The sequence below is a fragment of the Myodes glareolus genome, chromosome 6, assembly GCF_982192425.1.
Source record: "Myodes glareolus chromosome 6, mMyoGla1.1, whole genome shotgun sequence".
Classification (NCBI taxonomy): Eukaryota; Metazoa; Chordata; class Mammalia; order Rodentia; family Cricetidae; genus Myodes; species Myodes glareolus.
The window spans coordinates 41,221,128-41,241,196 of NC_142031.1; the positions used below are offsets into that span (position 1 = coordinate 41,221,128).

Consider the following 20,069-nt stretch of genomic DNA (forward strand, 5'->3'; position numbering starts at 1 on the left):
TTACTTTAGTCTAAGCTACGTATGTTTTCATATGTAAAAATGCATACACACTCTCTCTCTCTCTCTCTCTCTCTCTCTCTCTCTCTCTCACACACACACACACACACACACACATACACACTCACACACACCTACCTCACTAGTCAAGCAGTCATAGGTTTGAACAGATTGTAGACTGACTTTAGAGCATGTATTCCTTAGGATCAGCTGCTCAGAGTATCCTTCACTGATTTCTCCTCCGGTTTTCTGTTTCAGTTGCCCCAACTCAACTCTAGTCCTTGATCATCCTTTATGTTAGATACTATACTATTGTAAATTCTCATTATTTAATTTTTATCATTTGCTTCTGGAATCTCTTTCTGTATTTGACTACAGCTTACTCACATTCTCTTTAAATTATTTTTATTTCACTTAAAATGTTCTGCATATTTTTATGGTATTGGATCTCACTTAACATTCCAGTCTGACTTCTAAAATGAAATCTTGAACCCCACCCCACCCAGTCTTGGTGCAGGATTGCTGACATGTGTAACCACCCTTAATAATTTTATATTACATATATAAAAGTATTATTATTTTATATAATATTAATCATGCATATTAGCTATATAAATCTGTTTTAATTGTTTCAATTAAGCAAAATATGAAGCACAGGCTATTTCTTTTTTGTAAATCACATACTCTATCAATAAAATTATATCAAGAAAGTTTTGTATGTTACTATTCCACAGGATCATGCTACAGTACATTTCCAAGTATTTTAACATATATGAGATAAATGAGTAACGTCATTTGAGTATCTTGGTAAAACAGGCACTAATGTTATAGTCTTTGCATTATAAATTTGTGGTTTTTATTGCTTTATGAACTATCTGTTGTTTATCCTCTTATTTTAGTACATACATTAAAAATAAATATTTAATACATTATTTAAAAATAAATAATATGATTCAAATGTATATGTTTATATACTAAAGAAATCTTATTTGTAATTGTTCTACATTTCAATATTCCTCTATTAATGATCAATAATCAATTATTTCTGTGAAGGACCTTTGAGCCTGAAATTTAAATGACAAATAAATTATGGATTTGTATACTGAAAAATTTTAGAGCAGATTATAAAATAACATAAAAAATGAGTAGAACATGTTCCAGATCAGAGAAGTGATAAATGTCTGAGTAGGTGGAAATGTGATTACAGTGTTGTACAATGACCTTGTACATGCATTAAAATTTCCTATTGTACCATATGATAACTATGCACAAATACCATGTGTCAATAAACATTGTGTGTTTATAATACTATGTCACATAATATCAAGCAACATATTTAATAATACAAAACAATATAAATCTGGAATATTGTTATAATATAAATGCAATTTATTCAATCCATATGTCCTATATCTGAAAAGTTGATATGTCTGTTTCCCTGTTTCTCCCGTATTTCCTGTGACATATCACTCTGCCTTTATACACATTTGTTTTGGTAGGAGGATAGCTTACACTTGATGTCATGTGACTAAACTTACATTAAGGAGTCTATTTCCTGTCAAGTTGTACACATGAAACTCAAGACTTTATTCCCTTTGACAAACAATGCAGAGAATATATGTACTCTTGTTTTAACAATAAGAACCAAGGATAGAATAAGCAATAGTTAATTGACTTTTTATAAGAATTTGTGCAATTTCTATACTGGTGTTTGACTACTTATATATATCTAATATCTTTAATTACTACAAATTTATCCAAGTACTGAAAAATGACTAAAGACATGGCCAAAACAGCATCATTGTTATAAATACATATTGTTGAAATGAGTATCAGGTAGAACAGAATAAGACTTTCTTTTTGTTTTAAAAAGTATCTTATTTACTTAAACATTTCTTCCAGAATAAAGCATTTTGAATTTTTATATTCATACAAATTTAGTTTTAGTTAGAAATATTTAATCAACTAAATCACACAAAACCTCAATAGCATTTAAAAACAATGTTAATCATGTCACAGTCCCATATTAACTCTGAAAGTGTCAGGGTTGATTAAGAAATGAAACTTAAAATGTTCATAATTTATTTTTGAGATTTTGAGAATTTATTCTATTGAGTCCTCAACATGTATTTTGTCTTTTTCACTCAATTAACAGTGTTCTAGAAACAAGATGTAAGTCTTGGTAAACAAAAGACTGGCACCCTACCATTTTGTTAAACCCTTACACATTCTCAGACTTATAATGTCTGTGAAAAAACTGAAAGTTTATCTTCCAAAAGTTCATTGGAACAAAAAGACTAACTGTTAGCACTAGGGTATGTTTAAGTTTTATGGTTTCTTACACTTGATTATGCAAAGTTAAAAGAGAGAAGAACAAAATCAGTAATTTTGCAATTATTTTCTAGAATAGTAGAACTAAATGCAGAGATAGTTTAGACACAACCTAGCCACAAGTTCTAAGGCAGATGAGAGCTCTCTGTACCTATGAAAAATATACCTCTTTCATTATCATTTCTTCCTGAGAATAAACATCTCTATTTAATTTATCAATAAATGTATAGGATATTATTGGGGTCTCTTAACATCACTGAAAGGGGAAATCAGAACTGATGCTGAAGTTACAAGGTAAATGAAAATTCCAGCTTGAATATATTTTAAATTAGTTGTTTTGGAAGACACGTGGACTCTGCGTCTACACTAACAATAAATAAAATATTTGGTATAACCAACCTGCATGGAGCAACCATCAAGACTTACCACCAGTGTTCCCATTTTAAGATAAATGAAAAGTTTTGCATTTGTCCTGTCCCTGAAGACTTCCTCACTGAAATGTATTTACTTGTTTCCTAAAGTCCCTGAACACAAAAAATAAATTTTCCAATAAAACATTGATTCCAGAGGGATAGGCAAATGGTAAGCTCAATTAGGCAAGTCCCCATTCAAGTTTCCACAAAAAGTTTGCATATAACTGTTCCCGAATGATTGTGCTATTTGATGGATTAAATGATTGTTTTGTTTTTTTACTTTTTTGTGTCTTCTATGCTATAACTCAGTATGACAAATTGATTAAGAGATACTGACGTTTCCACAGGGAAAAGGCGACTGTTTAAAAGAGCAGCATATTTAGCTTTCTTGGACAAGTTGTCTTGGACAGTGTCTCATCACAGTAATAGAAATGTAATTAAGGCAAAATTTTTGTTTTTTAAATTTTATTTTACAAATAATATAAAAGAACATGATGAAAATAGTTCAACTTTGCCTTTTCATCTTTTTCAAATCATTTTCATTAAGTATACCAAACAAAAGGGTTTTTGTGGCATATTCATACATGTACATGATTTACCTTTCCATTACTTTTAAACCTAGCTTTGTTGATATTCTTCTATTACCCAAATAATTCTCATTTCATGATATGCAAATATGTATGTGTGTATGTAAGAGGAGTTTCTTGAACTTCCAGCTCCTAAATAATGACATGAAAATTCTTATTAAGCATGAAATCTTGGCATTTGTTTAGGCTTGTTTTAAATTAGCTCTTATAAGTTTAACCTGTATATAATAGTCTACATTCTGACAATGGCATGTTACCTCTCCTCAGTACATTAAGTCTGACTCCCTACACATCTTGTAAGCAAATCGCCTGCCTCAGTTTCTTCCCTGGGGCTCCTATATCTCCTGGGACATCCTGCCCATCCTCTTCTGCCTAGCTACTGTCCATTGGTCTCTAAATTAAGCCAATCAGAAGATATGTTAGCAGATGAGGTAAAACAGTGGCACATCTTCACACAGTGTGATCAAATATTATACATGTGCATGCATACATAAATTTATATTAGGTCAAATTTGTTATCTCTATGTAAGAAAAATGTGCAGCATCTTGTCATTTTTTCTATTATACTCTCTTATTCTCCTTCACTCTCCTCCTAAACCCTTTCTATTTACAAATATAAGTATTAATCTTTCTAATATTAATATCTAATATAATTCAAAAGAGAAAATTGATGTTAAAATTTAAATGTTACCCCAAATGCTGAAAGAATTAATGAATAAATGTGTAGTAGATATAAAATGCTATTCTGATGGTTTATTACAAATGGCATGATCAATCTTCAATGATATTTTAACATTGAAAAAGAAATTGTGAAAAGCTGAATAACATAATCTGGAATATTTATTAGAGAAATGTACTACATTTCTACCACATAAAGGGATCAGTAACTTTTTCTCTGCATTGTGACCATATTTGAGTGTGTTCATTGTTACCCACTGAAAAAAGCAGATTTTTCTGCCACAAGTTCAAAGTTATAATTGTCTTTGGGTATAAGTATAAATATGTTGGAAGCAGTTTTACTTGTTTATTTTATAAAGAAAACAGTAGTGAATTTTCTTCTTTGGCTAATCACATGAAATGGGAATTATTTTAAAGCTTAAGCAGTGAGACTGTGCATGCAGAACAAGCGTCCTGCCATTGAAATTCGTGACAGTACTCTCACTCATAATATTTTGAGCAAATATATAATTATCCACAAAGGCTGTACTAAGTCATATTCCATGGAATGTCTTTTCATTTTTCTTAATGATTATTCTCATTAAAATGCTTGTGTGTGTGCATGTTTGATTATAGCCATGGTTATTGCCCTAAGATTATAACTCAGGATTACTATTTATATTTCTCTAATAGATAGTATTGAGATTTTTATATAATTAGTTGTCATCCATAGGTCACATATTGAGAAATATATTTTTAGAATATTACTTAGTTTTAAAATTTTGAAGATTTATTTTCTTTATTTTACTTTTTTATTTTTTCTTTCAAAAATTTAAACTTCCTCCCCACCTCCCATTCCTCTCCCGCTCCCCCACTTCCCCTCCTCCCTTCTCCTCCCTGCCTGAGAGAGGGCAGTGCCCTGTGGGAAGTCCAAAGCCCTCTCCCCTACATTCAGGCCTAGGAAGCTTTGCTTCCAAATAGACAAGGGTCCCAAAAAGCCAGTACATGCAGTAGAAACAAGTCCCAGAGCCTTTATCAATGGCTTCTCAGTCAGCCCCCATTGTCAGCCACATTCAGAGAGTCCAGTTTGATCACATGCTTGTTCAGTCCTGGTCTTGCTGGATTTGGTGAGCTCCCATTAGAACAGGCACACTGTCTCAGTGGGTGGACCAACCCCTCAAGGTCCAGACTTCCTTGCTCATCTTCTCCCTCCTTCTGCTCTTCAACTGGACGTTGGGAGCTCAGTCCTTTGCTCTGATGAGGGTCTCTGTTCCTATCTCCATCTGTCGCCAGACGAAGTTTCTATGGTGATATTCGAGATAATCATCAGTGTGATAGTGGGGCAAGGCCAGTTCAGGCACCCTCTGCTCTGCTCCCCAAGAACCTAGCAAGGATATCCCCGTGGACACCTGGGATTCCCTCTAGAGCCAAGTCTCTTGCCAACCCTAAAATGGCTCCCTGAGTGTAGATATCTTCTTCCCTGCTCCTATATGCATCCTGCCTCCATCACCACCCTCCCACTCCCCCAGGCTCTCCCCAGTCTTTCCCTCTGCCTTCTTCTCTCCCCCTTTCCATTTCCACCAACCCCACCCAATCCTACCCCCACCTCCATGCTCACAACTTTTTGCCCAGCAATCTTGTTTAATTCCAATTTCCAAGAGAATCTTTATCTGTTTTTCTTTGCGTTCACCTTGTTATTTGGCTTTTCTAAGCTTGTGAACTATAGGCTTAATGTCCTTTGTTTATGGCTAGAGTGTGCTAATGAGTGAGTATATACCATATTCATCTTTTTAGGTCTGGGTTATCTCACTCAGGATAGTGTTTTCTATTTTTAATTATGTGGATGCATGCACCTGTGTGTAGATGTATGCATGAGTGCAGGCATCTGCAGAGGATGGAGAGTGGCACTTGTTTCCAGAAATCTGCAATTAGATCCAGTTGTAATCAGCCTGACATGGGTGCTTGAAACAAAACTCAGAACCTATGCAAGAATAATACGCATTTTAACCGCTGAACCGTCTGTCCAGCCCCTATAATTATTTTTACAACTATTTTGCAAATATTTTCTTTTATTCAGCATCACCATGTGTTGTCTACACGTGTGCCAGTGTATATACACAAAGGTCAGAATACAGCTTTCTGGATCAGCGCTCTCTTTCAAGCTTTGGTGAGTCCTGGTTACAAAACTGGTGTCATCACGTGTGGCAGTGCATTTAATGACCGAGCCATTTTACATGTAATCTACTCCACATGTTATAATCTCCAGGAATGAAAACCTATTGCATCACTACTGTGTCCTCAACTCAGGCTATGTTTTCATGGATACTCTGTTTTTCTCATTTATTTTAAGGTTCTTCTTCTAACCAGCATTTAATACTTTGGATGGCCTTTATAAAGAATATTATAATTAAGTGAAACAAATTTTCTTTGTAATTGTTTCATCTAATTCTATTTTTTGTGAAAATTGTATACTATAGGAAAATATATGAAACATTTTGAAATTCTCTTGACTTTGCATAATAATAAAATATAAAATATTTTTCAACATAATTGATATGAATAATTGCAAATGTCATCACACTTTATTCTTTTATGATCTGTCATTTGATGTGAAATCAAAAGTGACATTGTTTATATTAGAAATGTACTATTGAGGCTCATTCATTTCAGAATGTTTCTTCAAGTGTGGATGTCAGTGAATTTTTATCTCTCTCTGAAATATAATTTATACCTATTCACTGAAATTGTTTGATGTAGAGAAAATATGTTAAAACTGCAGTAATTTTAATGTTTTATTAATTGATGGATACCAACAACAAATAGTGTCAATTTACCTTTTGGTGTTGAACTTTCTGTTATTAAATTACAGTATTTTCAAAATATAAGTCTTATGTATTCTTGTGATTTAACTGTATAATTTTATTCTAAGAAATTCAGTTGTATGATTGACCTTTCCTAACTCTTCATTTACAGATCGCCATCTGATTATTCATACACTTTTACTAACCCAAAGAACTCTTACTTAGCCATTGATTGGTGGCACAGATGTATTTAGTACATTATGCAAATAAAATGACATGAAACCTAAGGAAGAAATACTTTTCTGAGCCTTGAGGGATTAGGAAGAATATATATAAGGAATTGAAACAGTACATTAAAATGTATTTCTTAACAGTTATTACTGAACTATTGTAAGAAATATAGCACATTGTTGTTTGTGAAAATATGCTTGTTCTAACAAATAATATGACTATCATATTATTAGGTATATATCAATGATTATAATTAATATAATATAATAGTTTTATTTTGTTATGTTTGTTACCATCAGCAAACATACTGAATCCAATAGGTCACTCAGTGTTGTGTGGGTCAAATAAAAGGATGTACTCTCATCAGAGAAGAGCAAGAAATACATTCATACATTCAGGTATTATATGCAAGAGTAAAGACAATAGGACATTTACAGTAATTTTATTATTTTGATTTAGAGAATTAAATAATATACAAAGAACAGGCAATAAAAATAAAGATTGAGCCACTGAATAATAAATAAAAGGAACATTTTACAAACTTTTGCAGCAGAACTTAAACATTTATTTGAAGTGATATATGCAGTTAAAGGCACATATACACTGAATTATTAAAAAAAGGACATCACAAAGAAACTACAGGTTATTTGAGAAGCAGAATATACCAAATTAACCAGAACTATGGGTATCATAAACGACATTAATTTTGTTATGAGAAAAAAAGAAAGAGGTCATAGATGCCCTTCTCGGGATCGGGCAATTAAACAAGGTCTATGGTGATTTACAAGCCAAGTGGGGGAACATGCTTTTAGATCAATTTAGACTTTCACAGAACTCATAGAAATGAATGAATCCCAAAAGGAAAATATGTTTCCATAAAAATTGCAATACATTACAAAACTTGATGAATGTATGAAGAACACAACGAGCATTTAACCACTCTACCGCTCCTGCTCCTGTTGTATCTAAGTGTGTAAAGTGCTACAGACAAATCATGTGACCTTTATATTCTAAAAATATTTATGTGATAACATTTTTCCATTATTAGAACTAGAGTTCAACTCTCTTCAGTAAAATGAGATAAAATCTATTGTACTCCTTATGAATTCATTTATAGCATTTAGATATTTGACTACCAGGACGAATGTTAACATTTAATTTTATGTTGATCCTTTGTACTTGTTAGCATCTTTGTGGAAAACAAAGATGGAAAGACTCCACTCCTCAGTGTGTTTCAAAGGAAAGCACTGTGTATTTTTTTCCCTGTCCTATAAAGGGCATCTTTTACATCTTTGTTCCTCAAACTGTAGATCAACGGATTCAACATAGGGATGATGAGGGTGTAAAAGACTGAAGCCACTTTGTCAGTGTCAAAGGAGTGACTGGATTTGGGTTGCACGTACATAAATATCAAAGTCCCATAGAAGACAGTGACCACTGTCAGGTGGGACCCACAGGTGGAGAAAGCCTTGCGTCTGCTCTCAGCAGAGTTCATCCTGAGAATGGCTATCAGAATGAGCAGGTAGGACACAAGAACAACCAGAAGAGAAGAAATCAAATTGAAAGCTGCTAAGAACAACATTATCACTTCAATTTCCTGTGTATTTGAGCAGACCAAGGATAACAAGGGGAGACTGTCACAGTAAAAGTGGCTAATGACATTGTAGCCACAGAAAGACATAGTGAAAATCTTAATTGTAATCAGTAGAGCCACAATTGTACAGTAAACATAAGGAATTACTACCAGTACCCAGCAAACTCCTTTTGACATGATGACCATATAAAGCAGAGGCTTACAGATGGCCACATAGCGGTCATAGGACATTGCAGACAGAATAAAAAGTTCACAAGCGATGAACAGAAGAAAGAAGGCTAACTGTGTAGCACAAAGGTTAAAGGAGATTTTGTTTTGATCAACAATAAAATTTGATAACATTTTTGGCCCCACAGCTGTTGAATAGCCAAGATCTGTAGTAGCCAGGTGTCTGAGAAAGAAGTACATAGGTGTTTGCAGCCTGGAATCCACCATAGTGAGGATGATCATACCCAAGTTGCCCACCAGTGATATCAGATAGATGATGAGGAAGAGTCCGAACAATGGGGCCTGAAGTTCAGGGCGGTCAGTGACTCCCATCAGGATGAATTCAGTCACCACTGTGAGGTTGTGCATCTTCATCCTAGCTTATAAGAAAGCCTGTTCTGATTAGAGAAATCAGCATCATAAGTACTGTTTTTTTATTGTTATTTGGAGAAACTTTTATAAACTATTATAGGTAAAATAAACCCAATTCTTTTGATTTTCAGTATTTAAAATCACATCTTTAATATGCAGCTATAACATACCCCCATATGCCTTTAAAATAGAAACAGATGAAGATTTCAAGAATGGTGCTAAAGAAGATTTGCGTTGTTAAATAATATAATTAAATGTATACAAATATCTAGGTGTCCTTTTTAAAACTTTTACAGCTGGATTAGATATTTAATTGAAGAGCAGTGTGAAATCTAAAATGATTTTTATCATTATTTAAATTTGTAGGGCTTTCCTTCATGTGGGTTTGCAGGGGTAAGCAAAATCTATTCTTCCCTAAGAAACTCTCAAAAGTTACATGTGGGTACTGTTTGGCATTTTTAACCAGGTGTAAACTTACCCAAAATAGATTTTGTTCACTAGATTTTTTGCACATCCCACTGGTCACTATTGAAATCTTTATGGATCTGAAATGATAATGATTTGGGAAATTAGGTCAAACATCTTGTTTTTCACTGGACCTATTTTGGGCTTTGTCTTCACTATGCCAAGAGTAAATAATATAGAATTGTATGCTGTGTTTCAATTGCTTCCTGAGTATTTGTATAATCCTTAAATAAATGTGTATGTGACATAAATATATGGTCTTATAAATTTTTCTTTAATATATGTTTCAATATAATTTTGATAAATTTACTTGTATATTACAGTAAAGAATTTACAAACATATAAAGATGTCTGAGCAAATTAGGAAGAATGATTTTTAGTATTGATTTAATACTGAAGACTCAAAATTTTCCTTTTACAAATAAAAAAGAAGTGTATGGTCCATAATAATAATATTTAATACTTCATGTTACACATATTTTATATTTTTAGCACCATTATAAAGATAAAATTAAATAAAGCTTTAATTGCACAGATAATTTGATATGATTTGAAATCTTCCTGGAAATCTTCTTGTGTATTCTGTACACATTTTTTGGCAAATACAATCCAGAACACATAGGAGGTAATTTCTAAAAATCATTATATATATATATATATATATATACATATATATATATATATATGTATATATGGATGCATCCCACATCTCATAGTTCATAGATTGAAAATACATAGGAGTAGAAATTATCAATTTTGTTGAATATTTCAAGCATCAGCTTTGAATGAGTAAGAAGAGATTAAAAATGTAGTTCTTTGTGAAGATGCTGAGTATAACTATTTATATAATCTCTAAATTAGCAGTAAGAACAAATATTTTACAGTGTTATATGAAAACATATTTAATTTGCTCTCCTCACTTAATTTTTGGTTGTAGTTTATAGTCCCAGATACCTTCCATATATAAAAACATACAATACATTATAACAATCAAATGCCTTAAACAAAAGGTTTGTTTCCATTTTATTGTTTTATTTTGGTATTTTACAATACCAAATACTTAAAAAAGAAGCTCCAAAACATAACATATTTCGAAAGTGATAGTTAAAGCTGTTTCCTGTTTGTAAATTTAAAACTCAACACAAGAACCAAATATCTTTTTAAGAGTGACTATCTTTACTGAGTACTGGAAGATTGCTTTTAAAACTCTAAACAAATCAGTATCAAAATGTAAAACAAAGTTTTCATAATCATAAAACTGAAAAACCATCATCTCATGCTCAAATAATATTAGAAACACCTTTGATGACCTGAACGTTTCTTTTACCTCTTGAGTAATTTAGACTCTGATTACCTGAAACAACAACAAGTGAATGTTATTGCCTCAGAGGTCCTGTAGCAAAAATAACTGAAAATTAGACAGACACAGAATGTGATATGGATTCCTAGTTTTTCAATTTTTTTCCATTAAAATATCAAGAAAGTAAATTCATATTTAGATCATATAAAAATCCAACTCATCATTATATATGGCATAATATGTAAAAATAAATTATATATATTGCATATTTTCATATACTGTATACAAACATAAATTTGACAAATAATTCACCAAAATCTATGATTAGCATATACAAAACCAGCATGTCTTATACTTGATTTGTGAAAGAAAAATGAATAATATTCCAATATGCCTATGACATATACACACATTAAAACTCTTCATATGATAATATTACTTGAGTAATTTTCAAAGATGCTTAAATGAATTGACATTCTTTAGATATAATTATTTAAAATTATCATGAAGAGAAACTGAGAGCATCCTAGAGAATTTAGAAAGCATATAACTGATGGTAGAAATGGACACTTAGAAATTGCTGTGAAATGTTAAAATCTGAAAATATTCCAAATCCTTGCTGACATAAATGGCTAGGTCACACTCTGTTACCTCTATGAAACCACTGTCTTGAATGTCCAATGTGGTTCTTAAAATGGGTTTTTAGGTCAATTTATGCTTTATTTGAAAGCACAGAATTCCTTCTCCCTATGGATCTTCTAAGCATAGCAGTGATCACATTTAAATAATTTGAGAGTCTAATTAGATGTCTAGAGGTTATTAACTAATTATCAGGGAATGCTGTTATTCAACTATGACTTTATTCATTTATTTATACATCTATCTATTCTATAATCCAAAAATATACTTATGTACATTTCTCAATATATGTTTAAATGAACATATGGTTCATTAGGTATAGGTGTTGAAAACATTATACTAGTTAAACGTAGTCAAGAAACTAAGGTCATCTTTACCATGAATTATTCACAAAAAATAAACACAACATAAATAAACAGGGTTAGAAAAATTATTTCTATTTACCAGACAAAGTGAAGAGTTGTAGAAGAATGATTACCAAATAGCTTTGCAGTGGGAAAGCTTCTTTTGTTTGACCTTTTTTGTCTTATTTGTTTATTTGGGTTTTTTTTTTTGTTTTTTTGCTTGTTTGTCCTAATTTTTTCCTGTTGTTGCTTGGTTTGTTTTTATTTTTGAGAAGAGGGTGGGGGGGTGAGGTAGGGATAAGGAGAAGGGCAGAGAGAGGAAGAATCTAGATTGTTGGGTGTGTGGAGGTGAGGTGAGGTTCTAGGACGGTTTGAGGGATGTAAAAATGTGATCAAAAAATATTGCATGAAAAAATTAATAAAAATAGAGTGTAATATCAGAAGCTTCACAATAAAGTCTGGTCGATGTGACTGAGCAAATGTGAAGTGTGCAAAGATGCCAGCAATGATCATGGCAAATGGGATGGAGAAGAGCACACTAGGCCTTCTTCTACACAAAGAGCTATAGACAAGAGAATAAAGCTGAGGAAAGCAGAGATAACTTCCTCCAGGAAGAACACAATGATTGGTTGTTTAGTGACAAACTGTTAGCTCTGTAAACTTACATGTATGTAACATTACGTGGACTTGAGAAGGTTATATTTAGGAATTTATATGCATATCCTTATACTTATATTCTTGCATTAACAAATAGTGAAAAAAGAGATCATGAATTTGAAGGTAAGAAGGAAGGGGTATATGGGAGAATTTGAAGAAAGTAATAGAAAGGGAGAAATATTTTCTTCAAATTAGCATCCCAAAAATTTCAAAGACAGAATTTTATTTAGCTAGAGAGAGGTGATTGGTCATAATGTTGAAGAGTAATGATCACCACTATGATTGTTTATGGCATGTGAATTCACCTCACTAAATTATTTTTCCTTCAACTTGCATACTATTTCACAAATTACTTGTGTAACTTTTTGGAGACATGGCTATCTTATGTTGAACCCTTATAACTTGTTGACTTTCCCCCAAATGAGTTCACATTTTTCAGTATATCATTCACTCTGTGTTGGAGGTAAGTACTAGAAGGTATCATTCAAATGCAATGTGTCATAAGTGATCACAAACCTATGCTCTCATCAATAAGAGCTAATGGGTTAGATATATTTAGTGTAACATTGTGCTATTCAACTTAATCTCATATACAAATCCATAGCTCTTTGGAAGGTGGATGCTTTCAAACCCATTCAATGTCCATTAATTTATCTAAAACATCTTCTGTGGAGAAATATAATGCTGTAAAACATTTTACTCTTTTCTTTCTTACTTTTTTAACAGTTGAATGAAAGTGTCTGCTATATTTATTCCTTATCCTTTTCTTTCTGAAGTGACCAACATATAAATTTTGTCAATTTAATAACTATAACATTATTACTATAATGTTATTAAAGTAATATACAGTAATACAATATTACATATTACTCATGTATTGTATATTAAATATAGTAATTAATATATAATATATAGTAGAAGTTACAATAATTATATATTATAATTGTATTATGAGTAATTACATAGTATAGCCATAATATTATGCTATAATACTATTACATCAAAATTACAGATCATGATAAAATATGCTTATTACTTAAAAAGTTTCTCTTTTGTGAGTATATATGTGTTTGTGTATTTCATGCAGTTTCCTAAGATTAATAGACTATTATTACCTTAAGAGAAGTGCCTACATTATCAGTGATTTAAAGCCAAGGGAGATATCCCAGAGGGAATATACCTCATTTATCTTCCAGTTAAAATGTAGCAATGCAACAATTCCCTTCCTGCCAGGTAATAAAGAAGAAGCTATGGGAAAAGGGCTGGCTTGTTTCTCTTCACTCAGAGAATGGTTTTTGCCCACCTATTGAAATGCTTACTCCATAGAGAGCTGCCTAAAGTCTTAAGATTGCATGGTGCTCTTGTCAAGGATCTGAAATGTTTCCTAGCTCCCACAGCATGGGGCTTACGAACACCTACAACTCCATTTTCAGGGGACCTGAAATTTTCTGACCTCTTTGGACACCCCTATTCACATGTACATACCACCATAAAAGTGAAAATTAAAGCCGTGTGGTGACGGCACACATCTTTAATCCCAGCATTCAGGAGGCAGACACAGGTGGATTTCTGAGTTTGAGGCCAGCCTGGTCTACAGAGTCAGTTCCAGGACAACCAAGGTTATAGAGAAAAATCAAACTATATTAGTTAATTAATTAAAACTAAAAGTTAAATATTTAAATGAAGAACTCCATGATGGATTGTGTTGCCACCAGATAGTGTTTCAAATATTTCATCTTTTTGCCTTACAAGCAAAGTAATATTCAAACTATTCGTCACATTTTAAAAATTAGCTTGTTTTGTAAGTCGTAATATTTTTACTTTGATGAAGATACTCTTTGCCACAGATATATTTTACTTCAATTAAACATGACTTATATGATGTATCTATTTGGCTTTGATGACACAGCCATGGTTTAGTGTAAAGCAACACTTCAAGCAATTCCTTTATGCATGCTACTCGTGTTTCATTTTAAAGTCATCTTTTATATCCCAGATTGGCCTCGGCTATGAAGCAAAGGCTGACCTTGAAGTTCTGCTCTTACCGCCATCACATCGTGTGGTAGGCTTCTCATTCCATAGCCACTTTAAACTGTGACTTTTAAACAAATCTATTTTTTTGTATGTAAAGAATAAAAACCTTATCCATAAGAGAAATGGGTAGTAAGGAATTAAAATTAGGCCATTAATAGGAAGAAAGTACCATAATAGATGCTTTCTTAGAGAACTCAATCTGTTAAAGAAGTCTGTTACAACTCCCCCTCCCCTTTTGAAGTGAAATATATAAATAAGCATGTGGAAAATAAACCTGGAGGATTCAGGATTCAGTATTCACTGAATGTCGAGTGTTCCTCTCTCTTATTTCTCATATATTTCTGTATCTTTTGATTAATAATTCTAACCCTTGCCCTCCTTCCCTGGAATGTACAAATTTCATCAAGGCTGGTCTTTGACATCTGACTTCTCTTTAAAGAGCATATCTTCTACATTTCCTTTTATGAATACTTATTTACTATTGTTAATTATATAGCTAGTTTTCAACAATATACAAACTCTATAAGGCAATATTGCATAGCTTTTCAACTTTTTTTTAAGGACATCATATATAACATTGTTCATCAACTATAGATTAAGGGAATTAACATGGGTATAAAATATGGAAGTCACTTTATCAGTGTCAAAGGAATGAATTTACATAGGGGGCAAATATATAAATGTTAAAGTCCTGTAGAAGACAGCTACTACTACTGTCAGGTGGGAACCACAGGTAGAGAAAAGCCTTCCTTTTGCCCTCAGCTGAGTGCACTCTGAGAATAATTTTGTGAGGAGGAATAGTAAGGACAATATGGCCACCAGAAGAGAAGAAAGCAAATTCAAAGCTGATAATGTTAAAATTTTCAGCTCATTTTCATGTTTATTTGTGAAGCGTATCACAGTAGAAAAAACTAACAATGTTGTGGCCACAGATGAATAAATTAAGAATCTTTATGATATGTAGAAGTGAGACAATCATATCATAGAGGTAGGGAATGGGGACTAGTGTCCAGCATACTCTTTGTGACAAAATGACAGTGTAGAAGAGTGGTTTACAGGTGGCAACGTAACGGCCATAAGACATTGCAGAGAGAATAAAAAATTCACCACCAATCACTATAGTAAAGAAAGACACCTGGAGATCACAAAATAAAATGATATTGTATTTTGATCCACAAGAAAATCCCTTAACAGTTTTGAATCCCATGGCAGTTCAATAACCATATCTGACATTGTGAGTTATCCGAGAAAGAAGCGCTTAGATGTTTCCAGCTTGAAATCCTCCATGGTGAGGAAGATCATGCCTAAGTTGCCATCTAGCGATATCAGATAGATGATGAGGAACAGTCTGCACAATGGTGCCTGCAGCTCAGGATATGATGCCCATCAGGATGAACTGTCACCACTGGGAGGTTGTGGGCCTCCACCCTAGCTCATCAGAGAATATGTTTTAAATAGAGCCAACAGTTTCCTAAGTAGTTTCGAAGTATATAGGATGATTTTATTTTGATTTTGGAAACCAATATAAGCAATATATCCAGCATAAACTATTATTAGTGATTTGATCTTAGCCATTCTGACAGGTGTAAGATGGTATCTCAGAGTTGTTTTGATTTGCATTTCCCTGGTGGCTAATGATGTTGAATATTTCCTTGAGTATCTTTTGGCCATTTGAGATTCTTATGTTGAGAGTTCTCTGTTCAGTTATGTACCCCATTTTTCAATTGGGTTATTTAGAAGTTCAATGTCTAATTTCTTGAGTTCTTTATATATTTCAGAGATCAGTCCTTTATCATATATGGGAGTATGGGAATAGGGGGAGGGTGGAAGGTGAAGAGGCAGGGAGAGTGAAGGTGAAGAGAACTTGAAGGAATGGGATAGTCGAAAAGGAGAAAGGGCAGAGATGAGAGCAAGGAAAGAGAAATTTTGATTGATGGAGCCATTATAGGGTTAGTAAAAAACCTGACTCTAGAGAAATTCCCAAGAATCCACAAGGATGACACCTGCTGAGACCCTAAGCAGTAGAGGAGTGGGGGGGGCTTATCTTGACTAGCCCTGTAGTCAGACTGATGAATATCTTAAATATCACCATATAACCTTCCTCCAGCAGCTGATGGAAACAGAGGCAGACACCAACAGTGTGGGAAGAATGAGAATAAGAACAAAGAGGTCAAGACCATGATGGTTATACACACACTGAAAATCTACCTGAGCTAATGGGAGCTCATCAACTCCAGCTGGACTGGGGAGGAACAAGCATAGGATCAAACTAGTCCTTCTGATTGTGGTTGGCAGTTGCATGACTGGGGAAGACTGGGGGAAGGGGCATTGGCAGTGGCACTAGAATTTATCCCTACTGCATGTACTGGTTTTTTTTGGAACCTATTCTCTTTGGATGATACCTTGCTTAGCCTAGATATAGTAAGAATGGCCTTGGACCTTCCCCAATGCAATGTGCCTTACCCTCTGGATGGGGCTTGTGTGGGAGGGTATGCAGAGGGAGGGGAGGAGTGAGTGGGAACTTGGATTGATATGTATAATGAAAAAAAAAACAATAAAAGTTAAAGAAAAATCAAAACTCATATACTCACTGAAAAAAACTATTTTTACAAAAGAATAATTTATATAAAGAGGGCTTTAGAAATTTTTTAAATGATATAATAATAGCTTGGATTTGTTGTCAAATCCACAAAGTGATTTTTCAAACAAACCTTAAAGATTGTTTTATGAGTGATTCTGGTCTTTATTTCTATTTTAAGATGTAGCTCTGATTGACCCCAGCCTAACTATGTAGTCAGGACTGACCTGCATTCCACTTGACTCCACATTCCAGATAATTATAAGGGTGGCATTTTATCCAATAATTAAAACTTAGTATCTATCTTACAACTATTGTACTTTTCATGTAGAAAGGAAACATTAAATCATACAGTAAAGAAAAATATGAACTAAGGTATTAAGATTTATTAATCAGTTACTAGACAAAGGAGGTAAAAGCTGCCATAAAAATTTTAAGTCAGCATGAACACACACACACACACATGTATGCTTGGACTTACACAAAATTAGATGATACATTTAACTTATGAACTACCAATACATGACAATAAATATTGCTATTGCAATTATATAGGAAGTGAGTGAAAGAACAGAGATGTAAAATCAGGGCATAAGTTTCCATTTGAAAAGAAGGCTTCTGAGTGCTATGATTTACAGGGATCTCAATCTCAAAGTGGTTTCCTAGCATTGTGGTCAAGATTTTTAAGAGTTTATAGAAATACATATGAATATCATCTGTATGTAAATATTAACCAACTGTATGTAAATAATAACAGTGCAGGTAAAGCAAAAAGTCAGATATTCGTGAACACCAGACAATTTATTGTAAAGTTTAATCCACAAAATAAATTTAAATTATCTGAGATGCCTGTCTCATCACATAGAGCAAACACAGTGTTACCCTGTTTAGGTTTATACACTTTAAAATATATTCTTTGTGCTACTTCAATTTTTCAAATGCTTTGTTTATAATCTGTCTCCTCTTCAGAGAAGCGTTAGCTTTTAATGTTTTCTTCTCTGAAACTTATAACGCATATAAATTTATTTCTGGTGAAGTATGACAACATTTTCTACCTTTGATTTTTAGGAGAAGATATTTTGTATTCTTTTCCCTGTCCTTCTTAGGGCCTCTTTTACATCTTTGTTCCGCAAACTATAGATCAAGGGATTTAACATAGGGATGACCATGGTGTAAAAGATAGAAGCTACCTTGTCAGTGTTGAAGGAGTGACTGGACTGGGGCTGCACGTACATAAATATTAAAGTCCCATAGAAGACAGTGACCACTGTCAGGTGGGACCCGCAGGTGGAAAAAGCCTTGCGTCTGCCCTCAGCAGAGTTCATCCTGAGAATGGCTCTGAGAATGAGCAGATAGGAGACAAGGATGATAACTGGAGAAGAAATCAAGTCAATAATTGATAAGATTAAAATTATCATTTCACTTGCCTCTTTATTTGAGCAGAGCAGAGATACCAATGGCAGACCATCACAGTAGAAATGACTGATAACATTGTGGCCACAGAAGGATGAAGAGAAAATGTTTATGGTGACTATGAGAGCAACAAATATACTGTAAAGGTATGGGATTGCCACCAGGATCCAACATACTCTTCGTGACATAATGACATTGTATAGGAGTGGTTTGCAGATGGCAACATAACGGTCGTAGGACATTGCAGAGAGAATAAAAAATTCACTAACAATGAACATACTAAAAAAAGACAACTGGGTAGCACAAAAATAAAGTGATATTGTATTTTGATCTACAATAAAATTTCTTAACATTTTGGGTCCCACAGAAGTTGAATAGCCAAGATCAGTGATAGAAAGATGTCTGAGAAAGAAGTACATGGGTGTTTGCAGTCTGGAATCTACCATGGTGAGGATGATCATGCCCAAGTTGCCTATCAGTGAGATAAGATAGATGATGAGGAAGAGTCCGAACAATGGGATCTTCAGCTCTGGGCGGTCAGTGACACCAATCAGGATGAACTCAGTCACTACTGTGAGGTTGTGTGTCTCCATTCAGGTTTATGACAAAATCTGTTCTGAGTAGAGATCATTGCACAGTCAGTTTATTTCAAATGTCACTTTGTGGGATTTTATTATTCTAATAAGTTTTAATGAAACATCTCCAAATATTTGAATTTAGTCTTAAAATAAATCTACTTTTGAATGTGTACATATAGCCTTAAACACATCTATACACATACATATGCAAATACATGGCTTGAAACAAATAGAAGCACATATATGAATCTTTGAATCTCTATAAATGAAAATTTTAAACAGAATAACAAACCTTTGCAAAGATGCAAGCTTTTCCTAACTGTGATGAGAACTATCCCTTTAATTCAATATTAGACATTAGTTAACCTAAAAGACATCATTGTATATCAAATATCTACCCCAGGATTATCCAGCCTCAAACACCAGTACCTTCTGCATCTGAAAATATTGGTATACAGAGAGATGTACATGTATAAATGGATACATATGGAATAATTAGATAAAAATTCAAATTGTAAATAGTTTTATTTACATAAACATTGATTAAATTTATTTTTTGTTTTTAGTTCTGATATGATTACTAATACACTTTGACATAATCATTATATACTCTTAATAATAGGTAAGGTGAATACTAAAATAGTGCATGTCCATAGGGAAAACCTTAATAAATGCACATTGCTGGATGGGATAGCTCATTTCTCTAATCCTCACATTTGAGAAACAGAAACAGGCAGATCTCTGTAAGTTTGAGGCAAGCCTAGTCTAGAAAGTGTGTTATAGGATAACCAGGACTGTCTCAATAAACCATTTCTTGAACCACTCCTTCCCCCAAATCAACCCACATAACTCTAGTTCCATAAGTAGATCT

The 20,069-nt window shown here is 33.3% G+C and overlaps 2 protein-coding genes across 2 annotated transcripts; both read right to left on the reverse strand.

Annotated features, from left to right (window-relative positions):
• Nucleotides 1-8,251: 8,251 nt before the first annotated feature.
• Nucleotides 8,252-9,193, reverse strand: LOC148121725 (olfactory receptor 8K3-like). Its single transcript, XM_087906711.1, has one exon. It carries the CDS (start codon nt 9,191-9,193, stop codon nt 8,252-8,254), a length of 942 nt encoding a protein of 313 aa, XP_087762837.1.
• Nucleotides 9,194-18,271: 9,078 nt separating this feature from the next.
• Nucleotides 18,272-19,213, reverse strand: LOC125407115 (olfactory receptor 8K3-like). The gene has a single exon (XM_048444507.3). The coding sequence runs from the start codon at nt 19,211-19,213 to the stop codon at nt 18,272-18,274; it is 942 nt and encodes a 313-aa protein (XP_048300464.3).
• Between the last annotated feature and the right edge of the window lie 856 nt (nt 19,214-20,069).